Source organism: Azolla caroliniana, unplaced genomic scaffold (genome assembly GCF_043228905.1).
Source record: "Azolla caroliniana isolate FFs.n. ecotype wild unplaced genomic scaffold, voAzoCaro1.0.p SCAF_7, whole genome shotgun sequence".
Classification (NCBI taxonomy): domain Eukaryota; kingdom Viridiplantae; phylum Streptophyta; class Polypodiopsida; order Salviniales; family Salviniaceae; genus Azolla; species Azolla caroliniana.
The window spans coordinates 167,124-187,171 of NW_028230442.1; the positions used below are offsets into that span (position 1 = coordinate 167,124).

The following is a 20,048-nucleotide window of genomic DNA, read 5'->3' on the forward strand; positions in this document are numbered from 1 at the left end:
GCACGCAGACGCAGACGCAGACGCAGACACAGACACAGAGACAGACACACAAAACAAAACAAAAAAAAAAACATGGCATGGAAGAAGAAGACGTTGATCGTTGAAGGAAGCATGTTTTAATATAATAAAAAAGGGTGTCTTTGTTAAACAGGATTTGTTTTGCTTGGATATGGATATGGATCCATTCAAAAGTTGGTGTATCAGAGTCAATTATTGGGAAAATACACACACACACACACACACATGAATGCGTGGAATTGATTAGTCAGCACGTCTCTTTCTATGTATGTATGTATAATGTATGTATGTATGTATGTATTCTTAATCCACCAATGCAATCCATATATATGTATATGTATGTATGCTCTTTTGTTGGGCTCGAACACGACGCACGTGCGTGCACACGGACAAAGACAAAGACAAGAACAGACAGACAGACGGACAGAGTTTATTCTGTCCGCCAGATCCGCATCTTTTAGGGTCTAAAGAAAGAGAGAGAGAGAGAGAGAGAGAAGGAGAGAAAGACACAACCCACCAGGAAGGAAGGAAGGAAGGAAGGGAAGGGAAGGAAAAAAGGGCCCCAGGCCCGCCCGGCCGCCCGGCCTGGCCCTGGAAGAACAAGAATAGGAATATTTATTAAAAGATATTAGGAGAGACAAAAATCGAGAATTTCTCGCTGTCCTTCCCTCTCTCTGGTCCCCCTCCCTCATTCAATCCTTCTTCTCGCTTCTATCGTCTCTGCATTCATCCCAGATTTCCATCTCATCTGACCAAATAATCTAGTTGGTATTCTGTTTTGTTTTTCTTCTCCTTCTGTGATTTCCATCTAGACTCATTGGTACGTAGAAAAATGGAGCAATTAAGAGTACATTCCCTAATAACTATCTTTCATGTCAACAGAGCGAGTCTTGTATAGTAGATTTGGGGGAGACGTTCTGTTTTTGCTGGATTGGGATCTGTCTTTCTACCTCAAATTCCTGGGAGAAAATGGAGGATGATTTTGCTTCTCCAGGTTGGAGATCTCTCTCTCTGATGCTATCTGTTAGCTTAGAGAAAAAGCTGCACTTGTTGATGTTGTGGAGGAAAAAAAGGGTGTTTTCTTTTGTACACATCCCCCCCCCCCCCCACCATTTCCGCTTTTGCACATGTGAGAATTTGGATCGATGAAGGAGAGAATTGATTCATGCGGAACCATCATTCTTGAACATGGCACAGAGATCATTATATGCATGCAAGTTCGGTAACTACAGGGATCGATAATGCTGGGGGTGTACGATCCTCACAAGGGTATGGGGAGGATGACCTAACATATCTCGGGCTCCGCTAACACACTTGGGTTTTTCATATCTCCAATTTCTCCAATGCTTAGTTGTTTCTGTTCAACTTCCATTCTGTAGGCTATCTGGACATGGGATCCATCCCCCCACTGTGGATAGACATTTACATAACTAAGGATGGCGTATGGACTCTGTGGGTACGATAAGCTGCCCTTTCAGAATCAAATGAAATGATTACAAGAGCTTTGATAGGATCACTCTTCAGGAAGTCATCATTGTTCCTTGTAATCGAGATGCCCAGTAGTCATCATTTTCTTAACACGTGGATATCAAAGCCATCAATAGAACGCAAAGTTCTAAGTTTACATTTATCTACTAAAGAATTACCAAGTTCTTTTTAGGATAGCCTAGTCAACAATAAACTTGGCTGATAGGTATCTGTAATTCTTCGAAGATGATCAGTATGTCATCTAGGTTCAAAGTGCTGAATTGATTATACACTTATGATGGGGTTCACATTGTCTTGAAACTTGGATCCTAATGTAAATCTGCTGCCAATATTATGATCTGATGCCATGAAATACAAGATGCCTCCCATAAGATTCGATCAATGTCACAAATATAATACTTTAAATGTAGAGACACATAGTTGATACATGACAGTAAGCATGATATGTTTTTTTTATTCTCGTTATATGGAGATGTGTTCAATGGTAGATTGGATGCTGACAATATGGTCAATAGCTTTAGTACGGGATTGCAGCCATATCGCATGCTTTGAGTTGTTTATTAGGATGTAGGTATCCATATTGTCTCGATGTTACATCCTTCCTACTTCGGGTTCTCAAGATCAATTACAGAAGCAGATTTTTTATATTGTAAAATATGATAACATGTGTATTTGGCTAACCTTTTTTTTATTATGTATTATGAAGATTTCTGATTTGTTTGCTATATATTTTTCATAAAAAAAGATGATGCATCTTAATGGGCTTCATCTATTGCAATATCTGTTTTGGCCTTATTTTAGTTATCCATTTATTTCTGTTGGCAGAATCAATGAGAAAATTGAAGGACCTTTTGCAGCAGCCAGAAAATTGCAAATGTGCAGATTGTAATGCACGTAACCCAAAATGGGCGTGAGTGCCATTTTTCTCTGTATATTTTATAATTGTTAATGATTCTTTACTTGCAAGTTATGAGTACATCTTTTTTAACATAAAAATTAGCTACAGTCTGTTAGTCCTTCAAAGTTTTGCTTCTTCATTTATAGGGAAACATATTATGGATTAATGTATCGTTAGCTGTAGAATATGCAGGAATCATATTGAAATGCCATATTTTATATTTAGAGATTGGTTTCTATTACCACAGTTGGGAACCAATAATTTATAACTCCAAAAGATCTGTTGGTTTTAGTCTGTTTGTTTTCCAAAGCACTTAATATTCAGCAATTTATGCTCAATACCTGCTCTGTATTAGGTGACCCTACATGCTAAACTATGACATGCCTTTAATTCACAACCTCTACAAAAGCTGTGGTAAACGCTGTGTTCTGGTAAATTCTACTTGAGGCTACTATGTATACATCGTCATCTAGACTTTGATGGAGAATTTTGTCTCCTTTTTCTCTTCAATGTCACTCATTTCTCTTGCTTGCTTCTCATGGCATCTCTCACAATGTGCCCTATATCCGAGTACATGCTAATGCTTAATACCAGTTTTAAATTGCTGGAAATTAATAATTCTGTTTTCTTGCTAGTTATGGTGTTTTACTGTTTTTATGTCGTCAATATTACAGGTCCACAAGTCTTGGAGTTTTTATCTGCATAAAGTGCTCAGGTGTACACCGTAGCCTTGGTGTTCACATATCAAAGGTGAATATTTTTTAGAGGATTTTCAAAACTCATTCCCATAACTCAAAGGTGAATATTTGTACAAAGAATGTGTATATCTTCTGTATTAGATATATGCATTTTGACATTGGTTTGATACACGATTCACAATTCCTTATTATCAGCTGTGAGGTATGTAGTGTTACTTGCAATGTTCTGAATGCCGTGAGTGGTCACACGTAGGGAGCACCTATATCCTTAGAAGTGTTTTTGGGAAGAATTATGAGACAAAATCAAGCAGAGAACATATGCAAAATATTATCTTTGTTTTGCATGAAGTACTTATATTAAATCTGAAACTAAACACTACTATTAAATGTTCTAATGTTTATTACCAATATCTACTGTTCAAGGAGAATCTAAGATAATTAAACACTACTACTATTAATGTTCTAATATTTAGTATGTTTATCTTTGTTTAACCATTAGTATTGACTTTTAAAGCATTCAGTGCACATCTTTATTATCTCAATGTATTACTTACATTGAGAAACAAAATATATACACATTGCTTGTTTTTATGACACAGGTATATTTGAATATTTGAATATTTACCCTTTACCAGGTTTTATCTGTGACCTTAGATGATTGGACAAATAGTCAAGTTGAAACAATGCTTGCAGTTGGTGACAACTCCTTGGCTAATGCAATTTATGAAGCATTTGTTCCGAATGATGTTATAAAGCCTACACCAAATTCATCTGCTGAAGAACGAGAGGATTATATAAGGTAATCATATTCAGGGTAGAATATCTTTCAAAGAATGGCATTTCTCCTATTTATGATTGTATGTATGTAAATGAGAGCATCAAAATAATATTTGGTCGAGGTAGGTGTTTCCTTTTAATATTGAAGGAAAGGGGGCTGGAATAAACTGTCATGAATGAAATCTAACTGGCATATTAAAAATTCCAAAAACTTCAGCATACTGATTCTCTTCGAGTATGGTATGTACACAATAAATCCTTCTGGTTCTTATGTTCCATCGGAGGGGCTGACTTATCAAGATAGAAGGGTGATTGTCTGCTTAATGTGTTATCGTTCTCTGAGAACAACGGCACTTATGTGACTGCTGCCAGCTTCTCAAACGTGGTAATGATTTTGAAATTAAATTTCGAATATGGCTTGCACAAACACTAGTGGCAGAGATCTAGGATCAAGATCTGGGTAAATTAAGTCATACACTCTAGTCATTGTAGCCAATTAGTAATATTTGTGTAGAGCAAAGAGACTTTCACACAATGTGCATCCTGGAGTGGTATGTATGTCTTCTACAAAGATTTAGCCCAAACACTAATGGCAGGGATCTGGGTAAAACTGATCATACTGCTCAGTGTAGCCCACTAGTTACTATCTTTGCACATATTCATCAATATCTGTATAGGCCATAGAGACAATCAAACGATGTGAATCTTGTGGAGCTTTGAATGTCTTCTAGACAGAAATATATATTAAGAGGACAAAATGGCATATAAGACCGAACAAGAGAACAAACCAAAATGAAAGATAAAATGGAACTGCTGCCCTCGCAAAAACTCAGTGAGTGAAACTCGTCCAATGCCGTTGAGTTCATGATTGGTGGATCGAACTGCCGGGATTATGGACAAGGAGAGTTTGGAAAAAAAAGGAGAGAGACAAGCACAAACAAGACATGGAGATAGTGTAGGATTAAAAAAGCAAACAATACATGATAAAATATGCTCTACTAAATTGGGAATGCAACCAAAGTTACAATATTCCACCATAAGGATGACACCTTATCTTTGCCAAACTTCGGCTCGAACCCTTGACTTCGATCTTGGGGGATGAGAAACCTTCCCAATAAGCTAGCTTGATCTCTTGATTATTGATAAATGGATTTTTCTTGATGCCTACATGCTTCAATCCCTTCCCCTTAAATAATTGATTGAATAAGTATGCATGTGATGTGTGAGTGCATGTTATGCATGCAATGCATGTGATGTGTGATCGTCACTTGGCACACACGTGTTGATGTGTGATGCACGACAAACATATTGCTCATCTGAGTCACCATGTATGCAATATTGCATAAGACATAACTACAATGAATAAGAATATAAACTTGTAGAAAAACTTATCGTAATGGTCCACTCCAGGTGGTTGATATTTGAGATTATGGGTTCGAGCCTCACACATGACATCTGCAATACTATTTGAATTTGTTTTCATATCGTGAAGCAATTGCTTCAGCACACTAGTGCTCGGTGATAATGGGCTTCATTTGTTGATTATGGGCCCATGGTTCCATTGACCGTGACCTACATGCATGACATAAGTGATGGTTAAATGTTGGTATGCTGAAATCAGCATACCAACAATGACTATCTCCTTGTTCTGCCAGCAGTTTGGATAACATAAATGCCAACCGTGAACAGTGCTTTGAGAGCTTCCAAAACTGCTGGATACAAGTCATTGAATGAAATAATGCTTCCACTATTGGGGCCACTTCCCAGCTCAGACCGGATTATATGATGGGACACCAATACTTGCTCTTTATCATGCAGGAAATCATCGAGACTTTAGGCCTCTCCATATGCCTCCATTTTGTGCCTTATGAAGAGTTTGTCCCTAAGTTTCCATCCATCCAAAAGAGTCGAGGTTACAAGTGTATTTAACAACAAAGTTATCTGCAGTTCTTGGAACTGTATATGTGCACATTATCTTTCAAATTCTCGAAGAGCTGTATATCCACAAGAAAGCAGAGCACATGCATCCTCCTACAGGGAGAACCAAAGCCCTATAAATGTTACTTCTAGGTATGTGTAGGGTTGTGTGTGCCAGATTTTCCTCTATCAATAAGAAATGTGGCCCTTATCTTTTTACACATGCTTTAGTGATGCAAATATGGATGACTTTAGGCGATCCATACAGAAAAAAATAACCTTATTGAACTAGAAAATATCCCACATAAACTGTGTTTATTATCACCTCCTTCACAATTTTGTGATTGCAAACATGGAAAACACCTTCACGTTAGAAGTTGGAATCAGCATATGAGACTAAATGTGATTGCAAATATGGATGACTTTAGGCGATCCATACAGAAAAAAGAATCATATTGAACTAGAAAATATTCCACATAAACTGTGTTCATTTTGACCTCCTCAACAATTTTTTGTTGAAAAATTAGGTCTCTTTATGTTTTGGCATGATTCAATGTACCAGTTCTTGACTGCTTGGTTTAAGCAAATCGTAGAGGCCACTCACCTTTTTACTCATAGTCGTTCTCAACTAAATCCAATTGTTGGGAGTTCTATGAAAGACTGCTACTCCTTAGATCACATTTGACTTTGATTTCTACATTGTCAATCCGGTCAATTCCCTACGCATATTTCACTCAGTCACAATGCCCACTCTTAATTGCAACGTTCATCAGTAAAATTTTTGAACATCAAGAGCCACTACTCAACTCGACACATGCTACATGAAAATGTTTCACCCTTGCTCCTATAGGTCATATTTGACCTCTGAGAACGATGATAAAATGCCTGTATCTATCTATCTTCAAGGCAAGAAAATTTATGAGTTCTTTAGTTTTAACCTCTTAAGTTCATGTTGGCTTACCTACAAACCCTTCCTCAAACAAAGAGCTTGCTTATTGTGCACACTTTCACGGTTTTGTTAGACTTAATTTGTCTGGATTTTGCAGGCGCAAATATGAATACCAGGATTTTGTCAAGCCCAATCTCCGCATAGGTTCAGTAGCCTCAAAGCGCACAAATCACTTGATAAGCAGCACATCCAGTTCGGGTCCTTCTCATGGGGTGTGCAATTTAGGCTTTTCTGGACCAACATTTGCAATTTCTTTTCTGAATATATTATATAATAGGATTTGTTGCATGATCACAATCATTTGATAATAATTTGTACATGCGTTTCGGTTAGTAAATGTCAACAAGAGAAACTTAAATGGGTACATTATTTTGAAGCTTTCTGTTGGCAGGTAGAATTGCAAGGAATTCTCAAAATTCATGTTCTCAGAGGCACTAATTTAGTCATTCGGGATATGAAGTCTAGTGATCCATATGTTGTTGTCACTGCTGGGGAACAGGTGAGGTTCTCTTAGTTATTGTTATGGTGGGAACGCCACATATATCAATCTTGAAGCAGAATTTTTACAAAATAAAACTTGCTTTTAGAAAGAGTAGAAAAGGTAGCAACGTAGTTAAACGCAATGAAGCTTTGAATTTATTTAGGAAATTGTGTCTATGATATGGGAAGTACCCATGAAATGGTTGAAGCTTGGTTTAATTATGTTTCATTGCTTGAGAGAGAGAAATCAGTCTGCATATCTATGGATAGATGTTTTCATGAGATCAAAACCATTTTATAATCAGCACAATAATAACTGCCTTCTTCCATTTTCTGTTACCCCTCTCTCCTATTAACCGCCTCCCATTTGCAGTTTACTACCTTTGCCTTTACACAGCTGAATGTCTGAATTGGGGGTCTGCTCCCTCCCACAGTCATTAAGCATTCATTCTCTCTTGCTTGCACGTTAAGGTATGCAGTAAGCATATCCATTTGTATATTTGTATTTAATCTCTCTAGCATTTCCTCTCTATATCTTGGGTGCATTATTCACCTCCTTGTGGAGACTTAAACATTTCTTTAGAAAATCCAACTCTCCTCCCTCTAATCCCTTCAAACTACCCAACCCGAATTGGAACCCTCCTACTAAATATCCACCATTAGAATCTATACTCCATAAACACAATATCTCTCTCTCCACAAACCTCCATGATAATATATTACCTAATATCAAAATACCACTACACCTCCAATTAGCAATAACTAGCCTTAAAAATAATAATAAAATAACCATCCTACCAGCGGACAAAAACATTGGAGTTTGTGTCCTCGATAAAAAAACATACTTAGATAAAGCCCTAGAACATTTATCCGACATCACTACATATAAAAAAGTTGATAGTCTCCCATTAGAAGAACTTTTAAGTCGACTACAAGACATAGTCAATTGTAATCGTAATATCTTATCTCTCATAGAAATAGAATTTATCCTACACAAACCTCCTAAAGGTTACTCAATACCTAATATGTACTTCTTGCCAAAAGTACATAAAAGTCCTGTTAGCTATAGACCGATTTGCTCATATAACGGTTCATTATTTGAACAAACGTCTAAATGGCTTCACCATCAACTCCTCCCCATACTTCTAGTTCAAAAACAGTATCTTAGGGACTCCCATTCCCTTGTCCAAACTTTAGAACAACTTATAACACCACCCAATAGCTTCATTTTTTCTTTTGATGTTGAATCCCTCTACCCTAGCATCCCACCTAAACTAGGACTCTCTGCCCTAAAAAACCTTATTGCCCCCCACTTTTCTAACCAAAAAACCAATTTGATTTACACCCTTAGTGCCCTCACCTTAGAATACCACTTCCTTAAATTTAACAACCAAATTTATCAACAGGTAAAAGGAACAGCCATGGGTAGTAATTTTTCCGTCGTGTATGCATGTCTCTTCCTCTCATATCTAGAAAATTCCAATCCATCACCCCACCTTTTCTATTTCACTAGGTATATTGATGATGCCTTTGGCGTCTGGACTGGTACTAAAATCCAACTTCTCGAATACCTAAACTTCTATAGTAACTCTACTCAAAACTCTATAAAACTAACCATACACACTTCTTACACGAAACTACCCTTTTTAGACCTTTGGATTAGATTAGATAATAATAGATTCACCTTTAATTGCTTTCAAAAAACACTTAACACATATCAATACATCCCTTATTCCTCCAATCACCCTCTACATGTGAAAAATAGTTTTGTTTCAAATGAACTTAAAAGATATATGGTTAGAGAAAGCACGGCCCTAGGTTATTTAAATATGCAAAAAAAATTCTTTACGAGACTTAGAGCCCGAGGTTATCCCACACATTTTATTCTAAATAACTTTCGAAAACACCCTTACTCCCTTAGACACACTCTCCTTTTCAAAGAAAAAACTAAAAAGACCACCCCACCCACTATCTTTAAACTTAGATATACTCGCCATACCCCCACACTAATTATTAAGAAAATACTAACTAACCTACACTATGATATCCAATTAGATCCCCAACTACAACATATCCCTAAACCCATTATTTGTTGGACTAAATCCAAAAACCTCCACTCCCTTCTAGTAAAAACTAAAAACATCCTAGAGCCACTATAAACATATTTTCTCACCCTTCATTTAATCTATCCCCCTTCCTTGTTCCTCTCTCCTTCCCCCTTACTTTTATTTTGTAGTCACACACATCTACTTTTTTCCCCCAATATTTCCCTTATATCTCACTAAAAACTATATTCTATCTCCCCCTCCCTTTTTTTCCCCCCCAATATTTCCCTTATATCTCACTAAAAACTATATTCCATCTCCCCCTCCCCCCTTTTTTTCCATTTCTCATCCCCTCTTCCTCTCACTACCTTTTTTTCCATTTCTCATCCCCTCTTCCTCTCACTACCTTTTTATACACTCTCTCTCTTCCCTCTTCCCTCAACCCCTCTCCCTAATACCTCTTATTAACTTCCTTTAACTTTCCCTTCTTTCTTTTATTTACATATAATTACACACCCTACCACTCATTCATTTCCCCTTATTCACCTCTTTCTACTCCCTCATCTGTCTTATCACCCTATCAATCTTCCATTCACCAGCCCATTTTGTTTCCCCCCCCATATCACCACCCCCTCTATCATCAAGATCTTCCAACTTAAAACCTCACAGCCCTCCATCTATTTACATTGTTATTGTACCCCACTCACTATGATTATACATTCTCCTCCCTTCCCCATCCTCAACATCCTATATAAACCACCTTTTGTATGTACATGACCTTTTGCACTGATGAGCTCTACCTAAAAGAGCGAAACTAGTTTGCTGCATAAGGTCTTTCCTTTTATTTTAATGGAATTTTCCTGAGTCTCTCTCTCTCTCTCTCTCTCTCTCTCTCTCTCTCTCTCTCTCTCTCTATGTGTGCTTAGAATCTTTTCTTATTACATTATCTATGTAAACCCTAGACCTAATCCCGAAACCCTAATCCCGAAACCCTAATCCTGAAACCCTAATCTCGAAACCCAAAACCCTAATCCCAAAACCCTAATCCCGAAGCCCTAAACCCTAATCCCAAAACCCTAAACCCTAATCCGGAAACCCTAAACCCTTTCCTATTACATTATCTACCATTAGTTTTATGAGAGTTAAGCTTCAGATAACCTCGCAAACCTTAAAGAAATATTTGCTACATGAAAACATGGCATTGTCCCATTGGCAAACACCTTCACCATATTTCCACAACCTCGAAACAAATCTCGGCACTTAAATGGTTTGAAAGTTCAAAATCAAGGCAGAACAGTGTCGGGATCCAAGAAACCGATGACAGAATGGAGTGACGCTAATGATGATCTGAATTATGAAGAGAAACACAGCAAGGAATGCAGAAGAAAGAAAGATATATTAACGTCTTTTAAGAGGCCAAAATGGCCTATAAGACCAAATAAGAGATTACAACTTTTGTGGATGAGCTTGTGTGGCTGTATTCTTCAACAACTTTTCTCGATGTCTCTTGAGCTCTAGCAAGAAAAGTCCTAGGCATCGTTGGTTCTCATATTCCATTACCTGCGTAGTGGGCCAAAGCCTTGTTTAAAGAGGCAATGGTATCTCCCTCTGATTTCATAAAAGACACTACAATGACAAACATAGTGTTCTTCAGATTCCACTCCTTGATGACACAATTGGCAAATTCTCTTTTCTAGAGGTAGTCGTGTATATCTGCCTACCTCAATCTGTAGCTGACGCGATGAAGTTCTTAGCTGCCCTATCACACTACGCAGCGCATAGGATAGATGTATGTCCATATAAGGTGGCCTGATGACGAATCCATCCTCCGATGTATGTAAGAAGTGCGTCTTATAGTTGGCCATCTTTGTACCAAGTGGTATTTTGGGGCAGAGAAAATTGTAGAAAATGCAGGGACTTAAGGAAAAATTAGTAGATTAGGAAAAATGACCTTATGGTTACAAAGATGTAGAATGGTTTATATAGCCAATATCTATAGGTAGCTAGAGATCCAATAGTTACTTAACTAGGTTCACACTATTCTAACTATGTTCACACCAAAGCTTTCATAGGATACACATTAAGTGTAACAAACCCCCCTGAAGTGAATGTCGTGAACTTGAATGTCATCACTATCAAGGTGTTGGAAGAATGCTCAATTCCTTGTGAAATATTCAAACTTTTCTCTTGATAGTGCCTTTGTAAAAATGTTTGCAACATTTTCATGAGTTGGTACATAGACTAAGTTGATCTCTTTAGCATAGAACTGCTCCCTCACATGATGATAGTGCACCTCAATGTGTTTTATTCGTGCATGAAAGACGGAATTTCTTGCAATAGCCAAGTCACTTTGACTATCTGTGAATATACGAGGAGGAGATGGTTGCTCAAGTGATAAATTGGACAATAATCTCATGAGCCAAATACACTTTACTGTAGGACTGAATGCTGCTCTATATTCAGCTTCACAACTTGATGTTGCCACTGTTGGCTGCTTCTTGCTGAGATAGGAAACACGGGAATTGCCGATCATGAAACAATTGCCACTATGTGAGACATGAGTGTCGTAGCAGCCATCCCAATCACTATCAGTGAATGCTTGAGGTAACGGAAAACTTGCTTGGCTACTTGCAATTGCTTTGGTCCAGGGGCAGTGCATAAACCTGCTTAATTGCAAAACTGCATATTGAATGTCAGCTTGCATGTTGCACAAAAATATCAAACATCCTACAGCTTGCTGGTATCACAGTACATCAGTTGGTTCTCCTTGTCTTGATATGAGAATTTGAAACTGGCTTCTACAAGAGTGGAGATTAGCTTACACTCTTCAAACCTGATTCATTGTAGGAGCTTCTCGATGTACTTTCGTTGACTCAAAAAACTTCCCCCATCAACAGTAATAAATTGAATGCTAAGGTAGTAATTGCTTTTGTGGGGCATCGATTTAAAACATAGTTTGCACACATTACAGCTTCCAACCAAAACTTGTGAGGTAGGTTCTTACCATTGAGCATGCATCTTGCCATCTCCATGAAAGATCTATTCTTTCTCTCAGCCAAATGATTTCGTTGTGGTGTGTATGGAGTGGTGCATTGATGGATAATAACTCAGTCCTTCAAGAAAGCATCGAACTCAATGGCGTTCTCATTGGGCCGCATACATCACTATGTACAAGGTGAAGCTTGTGTGTTGCCAAACCATTTGCGTCTTTTGGAAATGAAAACCTAGAATACAACCCTCACAAACATGATTAGATGGTACATTAATGGAAGGAAGATTGCATACCATATCATGCTTACTAAGCCGCGCAAGGCTGCTGAAATTTAAATGGCCGAACCGAGCATGCCATAGTTCAAAATTCCTTCGTGTTTGGGCATGCACCGCTAATGCGTATTGGTCATCAAATTTCTGATATACGTCAAGTTTGTAAAGCTTATTGAACAAACTACCAATTATGATAATGATATCACCATTTGTACGATCAATACTGTGCATTTTTCATAGAGAAAATGGACAGGATATCCATGCATAGCAATGGCATAAACTGAAAGAAGGTTTTTCTTTATGCTAGGGACATATGAAACATTGTTCAAGGTGAGTACATTCCCATTGATGGCTGTAATATGAACTTGGTCAAAACCTTTGATGATGTAAGAAGCATTATTGGCACAATTAATTGTGCCCACCTTATGACAAGCATCTTCAAGTGTGAGAAATAAATTTTTACAAGAACTTATGTGTTTAGAAGCACCACTGTCAAAATACCAAACATCCTTAGACTCACTTACCAATAAATATATGTTATCCTTTGAGGGATCATACATTGTGTATATGGAGAATGCCCACTCATGTTGAGCAATGTGTGCTTCTTCCTTCGTACTAGTAGAGGTGGTAATACTAAGACCGGCTTGTTTGTTCTTCTCTTCACTAGCTTTCCTCTTTTGATATTCACTAATGTCGTGGCCTGGTTTACAACAATAATTGCACCTTTTCTTCTTCTCATCATGGGAAGTCGTGGCATTATTGCCATTAGAAGAAAGGTTATTTTGTTTTCTTCCTTGTTGGCCTTTGAACTTGGAAGAGATAAAAAAGCTTGATTGCCACTATTAAGAGCATCCCGATTTGCTCAAGATTGAGATTCCTATAAGAGAAGGGTGTTTAGCTCATCAAAACTAAAGCTCTCTTTACCTCTTGTAATAAGACTTATTGTCGTGGCAAAGCAACAAGAACTTTAGAAACGAATTGCTTGTCTGAAATCACTTCATCAATGTTAAGTAGTTGTTCCTTGAGGTCTTCTTGCATCCTTGTCTCGTCAAGTTTCCGCTTGAGCATAGCAACTCTTGCTTCATTCCTTTGATCATATAGGTTCTTTAACACATCCCAAGCACTTTTAGAGGTGATGCAAGATCAGATATGTGGAACAATGTGACGTTTGACTGATAATGCAATGGGAGCATGGGCTTGACCATCCGTATCATCCCAATTAAGTTGTGAAGAAGTGGATTGTTGATGAGTGGAGCTTGAAGCATTATTTGCATTAGTTGTTCCTAAAGGGGAGGGAGAGTTTGGAGAACTTCTTGAAGTTGGACGTTCATTCGATAAGATGACAATGTCCCATAGCTGCTTTGCAACCAATACATGTCTCATCATTTATGCCCACATATGATAGTACCATCCAACTTACCTTCAACATTAAGCATGCCAAAAATATTAGTTTGCTCAGCCATTGCAAAAAAATTTACAGCAAGAAATATGGATGAGATATTGCAATACTTGGTGGTTATGTCCACCAAAATGTACTAAAGCAGTATAATATTGAAGAATAGTATAAGCAATGGGCTGAAAAAAATAGACAAGAGTTACTGTGTAGTGTTGAAAACTTGTTTTGCTGTGGTAAAAACTGCTGCAGTTGCTGTGCAGTTAGGGTTTGAGACTGTTGCAAAACTTGTTTCGACTGTATCTCCAGAACCAAAAATCCGATTTGGGCATTCAGCTAGTTAAAAGAATCAGCTCAAAATGTAAATTTTGAAAAATGTGAAAATAGAGAAATTCACCTCTGCTGTGTTTTCTATTATTTGAACTTTTCATTGCTGTTGATGGAGAGGTTCGATGTTTTCTTAGAAGGTAAGAGATAAAGAGGATGATCTTTGTATGTATATTAGGAAGAATAGGATAGAGAAAGTAACCTAAACCTGACCTGATACCATTTGTATAAAATGCAGAGATCTTAGACTAATACTGACACAGCTAGTTCACTTAGAAAACTTTAAGGAAAAATCAGTAGATTAGGAAAAACGAGCTTATGATTACTACAGGTAGCTGGAGATCGATTGGTTACTTAACTAGGTTCACAGTATTTTAACTATGTTCACACCAAATTGGATTTTTGGTTTTGGTATTAGGAAGAATAGGATAGAGAAAGTAACCTAAACCTGACCTATAGGATAGAGAAAGTAACCTAAACCTGACCTGATACCATTTGTATAAAATGTAGAGATCTTAGACTAATGCTGACACAGCTACTTCACTTAGAAGACTTTAAGGAAAAATCAGTAGATTAGGAAAAACGAGCTTATGATTACTACAGGTAGCTGGAGATCGATTGGTTACTTAACTAGGTTCACAATATTTTAACTATGTTCACACCAAATCTTTCATAGGATACACATTAAGTGTAACAAAAATATAGGACAAATTGGTAGTGGCAGGCAGCAAGATAAACCTGGAATACATGGACCTAATGCTGCAAATCAAGCTTATGGAAAATTGTAAAATGGAACTCTTCTTTCTGAAGCAAATGCGTTTAGGTGAATGTGCAGCACCAGAAGTAATCTGCCTAGAGTCAGCTGCCTGCGTTCCCATACATAGACACCCTATTTCCACATTCATAGCCAATTTTCCTCAGGCTAGATTTTATAACATAAAAATCCACGATTATAGCTGGAAATGACAGTTTAAAGGTTTTCCTGGATCTTCAGAAAGGAAACGATATTCCTATGAATGATGAAACGGGGGAGCTGACTATACCATATCCATACAGTATGCTGGCATATAATCTTTTATTGTTGTGACATGGAAGACTCTTAGGATGGTGTGATTCTGAGGAATCTTTACACCTGTCAGTCAATTCAAATAAATTTGGCTTCCTTGATTTCTTATCAATATGTTTTTGTTACAATCTGCTAATTGTGTTTTCTCATCGTGGACTGCCAAATGATGTGAATGGAGGAATTGGCTAGTGTTGGATAAAAGTAATTTGCAGGAACTATGTGAAACTTATGATATATGAATTTCTGAGAATGGATTGGATGGGTAATTCGGATGTTAGTGGCTAGTTGCATCCTTTCCTGAATCGTGTATAGATGATTGTAATCGTGTATATCCAAACATATGACAATATGAGATTATTCATAGATGATTGTAATCGTGTATATCTCTAATAAACTGAATTCTTGTGATGCAGAAAGTAAAGACACGTGTAATTAATAGCAACCTGAATCCAATCTGGGATGAAGAGCTTACTCTTTTGATATCATGTCCTCCTCCACCTCTTAAAGTGGTATGAACTCACTCTTTTTATACATGTTCTTCTGGTAGAGTATCTGTATTAAAAAGTGTTTCATGTAGCAGTTAGTTTCTAAAGAATGTTAACTCTGGATGTCCTCATTGTCATGCAATAAGTTAGGCTTTGATTTCGGGTTCATAGTTTCATCCAGATTTTCAAAACTAGTAGAAGACATCACATTTTCACCTTCACGTTTTCTTAATACTATTAAAATATCAGACACTAGATTCTGATAAAGCCATCACCGATTACTGTCAGGTGAACGCTGGTATAGCACATGCTTATACCATGCACATCCTGCATCAATATTGTCGCACCCTTAAAAACTGTCCATGCCTATCCATGTACCATTGTCTTCAACAAAAGCCACACTAGTATTATCACCAAGAACATCATCAGCGAGGATCGCATGAATCCATACCAACTGCAATGTGCAATTTACAGTAGGAAATATTGTAGATTATTAAACGTTTAGTATAAGAAAGTATTTTCCAGTCCATTGACAGTCACTACAGGTTTTAAGGAAAACTCTGAAATATCCCCAAGTTTTTCTGTGTTTCCCTAAATGCCCTTGGTCAGATCCCCCTTGAGCAACTGTACGTGCTGTTTGAGCAATTAGAGTTAATTCATTCCCTTATTCTCTTTTTGGGGGTTGACCAGGGTCATTTGGGAAATAATGAGAACTATGGAAAATTTGGAGAAAAGAAATATTCAGGGGTATTTCAAAGTTTCATCCTAGTTTTTTTCTACCAAAGATCTCTTTATTTTGTAGGCTATGCATTTGAGAATGAGAATATATGATAGATGGACATGATCAGTTATATAAATAAAATGCATTGATAGTGGAATGCAATCATACATGAAATAAAAATTGTTGTAATAGGTATGAATCTTTTCAGATCTATGGTTTTCGTCGGTGTCATTTAAGATCATCTTAATAATGTTAATTAATATTTGAAATGGCAATAATGTTTGTTGCTGCTGTTGAATGCAGGAAGTATTTGACAAGGACTTGTTTTCTGCGGATGACACAATGGGGGAAGCTGAGATAGACCTGCAGCCTCTAGTCTCAGCTGCAAGGATACATGAAGGGATGAAAAATAGAGGACGTTTACAGATAGGGAAATGGCTTGCAACAAATGATAATGCACTTATAGCAGATAGTATTATCTGGCTGAAAGATGATGGAAAAGTGATGCAAGAACTCTGCTTACAGCTTCAAAATGTTGAAAGTGGCATCTTGCAATTAGAGCTTGAGTGGAGTCCACTAAATGAGTATGAAGAACAAGAGTCTTTCAACCTCAATATGCGCACAATCTCATCAGCTTCAAAACGGTCAGATCAGTCTTTCAAGAGCACCTCATCCAGAAAATCCAATTCCTTTTCTTCCAAAGAGGTCTGTAATTCAGGCCTTTCTGAGTCTAAGATGCGCATCACCAAGAGTTTGGATTCAAAAAGAATAATTTTTTTGGGAGGAAACAGTTATACAGTATTAAAGTCGAATGATTTGCATTGAAGCTATTGCACATTTATGAAAGATATATAATTACTTGCTGGCCCGTTGCGTGGTGAAATGTGTGAGAATCATGTTATGTTACATCTGCTACAAATGAATGAATCAATGGAGGATGCATTGACTTGATGTTTCTGTCTTGGCAGGAGGGCATGGTGGAATTTCAAGGGCTTCTCAAAGTTCTTGTTATTGAAGGCACCAATTTAGCTATTCGTGATATGAGGACTAGTGATCCATATGTTACCGCAACTATTGGGAACCAGGTGAGAGGCTTTCAAATTTATGTTAACTATGAATGTCAGGGAATAGTTTTTCGATTTTACGTTAGCTATGAATGACGACATTAGCGATGATTCATATGTATCTAATCCAGAGGTTAGATTGAAATTCCATTTAGCATAAGACTACATTAAAAAAAGAGAAGGGAAGCTAAAATGGCCTAAGGATAAAAGAATGTTTAGATTTTTTTGATATGAATTACACAACAGCAATGGATTTATTTTTCATATACTCCAACTAGATAAATAAAGCATATAACTGTCATGTTTTCTGCCTATACGCTTAAGACCTAATAATATATTTAGATGAGGATCATATAGTGATTCTAACTGGCCTGCGTTAATGTGGTGAGAATGATTATTTTTGTGCATGGCAATGCAGAATCAATATGAATATGATGGAATTTGCTGCCTATAAGCTTAAGACCTAATAATATATTTAGATGAGGATCACCGACTGTGATTCTGACTTGCCTGCGTTAATGTGTTGAGAATGATTATTTCTGTGCATGGAAATCCAGAATCAATATGAATATGATGGGATTTGCTGAGTTTCCTGAGTTGTTGCAATTATTGTATGTTGTAAACTGCCATCTGCATGTTTCTAATTATCGTAAATTCTGTGGTGCAGACAGTGAAGACCCGTGTGATTAATAATGACTTGAATCCAGTCTGGAATGAAGAGCTAATGCTTTCGGTGCCATTTTCTTCTCATCTTCTTAGATTGGTAAGACGTCTTTCTATATCTTGTGTACTACTGAAGTGCAATATTAAAATGTTTTTCGGGTCTCGTTTGAGTTTATCAATTGCGCTGGCATGTCACAGTTCTTGCAATGTGATCAAATGCCCTCGTTGCAGTAAGTGCGCATTATGATGTACACTGTATTAGGAGAATATAACTTTTAAAAACCAAGGTTACTATCTTATTTATTCACATGATATGATGATGCATCAATTTTGGGATAAGTGAAGTATTTAATGACCAACCCAAAGCCACATGTTTCTACTAATTAGACATTTAAATCTACAAAAACAAATTTCCATGCATCTGAAGTTGATTATTGAATCTTCCATATTTACACCAATATCATCAATAAAACTAACATTCAAAAGCTACTGTTATGCGGCAATAGGCTGCCAGAAATTGCATGCCTTGAAATCTTGAATCTCTAATCCTTTGGGAGGCATGGTGTGCAGCTTCTTCAAGATTAGTGCGTGGATAAAATAGGTTGGGAAAAGAAATAAAATAAAGTCAATCAGTAAGCCGAGAAATTTTCTAGTATTGACTAGATGATCAAGGTATACTCTTGGATATCAATGACATGAGGATTATTGTATAGTCATGCTATGCGTGAAACAATTATTAATAATTTATGCAACTTGATAATTGCATGTCTTGAATAATATATTGTTTTTGAATTGTCCTTCAGTTGTCTGCAAATAGAATAACCAGTGTTATAGTTCGGATGTCAATCCCATTCTGGAGTCTGTATGTTCATAATTCTCAAGGAACATGTTTTATAGATAATAATATATGGTTGGAGAGTTTTTCTTTTCCAGTGTCATGATGTTTGGGGTATGTTAAAACTACAGGAAGTATTTGACAAGGACATGATTTCAGCTGACGATTCGATGGGGGATGCTGAGGTAGATTTTGGGCCTCTAATTGCAGCTGCACATAAACATGAACGGAGAAGAAATCGAGGAGGTTTACAGATGGGAAAAGTGATTGCAAAAGATGATAATGCCCTTGTAGAAGACAGCATTATTTCACTTACAGAAGACGGGAAAGCTATACAAGAGCTTTTATTAAAACTCCAAAATGTGGAAAGCGGCATCTTGAAGCTACAGCTTGAATGGATTCCTCTAAATCAGTGACGTGTTAAATAGTATGTAGCTTGGATGTACAAGAGATTCATGCTTTTGTTTTTTGTATGATTGATTGTTTTCATTTATATATCAGTTTTTTTTTGTCAATGCTAATGCTTTCCAATAAGACTCTAGTCATAATTATTATATACGTCCAACAAATGGGCTGATCTACTCCCTAAAGAGATGTATATATATATATATATATATATATATCCTCGGAACCATCTCAAGTTTGTTGGATTCTTTTCTTTTCTTTTGATATTTGTAATAGTATAGAGACATGGTGGAGAGGACAAAACGTCAAGATTATGTATACAATGAACCAATTTGTTCAACATTAAACCATAAACTATGTAATATTTGGAATAATTTCTGTGCTCTCTAGGACCAAGTTGCGATATGACAACACTTAATATTGAGGCATATGTCAATGACATCCTTACTAGTTGGAATTTACATGTGGTGACTACCCAGCCACCTAAGTGGCTTCATTTGCATCACTGTCTTGTAACAATGTGGTTGCCTAGTTCCAAAAAATGGGTGCCCTCTA

The 20,048-nt window shown here is 37.0% G+C and overlaps 1 protein-coding gene across 1 annotated transcript; it reads left to right on the forward strand.

Moving 5' to 3' along the window:
- Positions 1–808: 808 nt before the first annotated feature.
- LOC147861388 (ADP-ribosylation factor GTPase-activating protein AGD12-like) lies at positions 809–19,603 on the forward strand. Its single transcript, XM_087322844.1, has 11 exons — positions 809–1,012; positions 2,332–2,416; positions 3,079–3,154; positions 3,738–3,901; positions 6,843–6,957; positions 7,137–7,244; positions 15,734–15,829; positions 16,830–17,231; positions 17,495–17,611; positions 18,258–18,353; positions 19,220–19,603. Exons 1-11 carry the CDS (start codon positions 988–990, stop codon positions 19,502–19,504), a joined length of 1,569 nt encoding a protein of 522 aa, XP_087178970.1. The 5' UTR covers positions 809–987; the 3' UTR covers positions 19,505–19,603.
- The last annotated feature ends 445 nt before the right edge of the window (positions 19,604–20,048 follow it).

Bases quoted from the DNA above. Each gene is read 5' to 3' on its own strand.
- LOC147861388 (XM_087322844.1), top strand. From the start codon at position 988: ATGGAGGATGATTTTGCTTCTCCAG. The intron at 6,958-7,136 runs GTGTGCAATTTA...TTCTGTTGGCAG, and splicing joins GTTCGGGTCCTTCTCATGGG to GTAGAATTGCAAGGAATTCT. The intron at 18,354-19,219 runs GTAAGACGTCTT...TTAAAACTACAG, and splicing joins CTTCTCATCTTCTTAGATTG to GAAGTATTTGACAAGGACAT.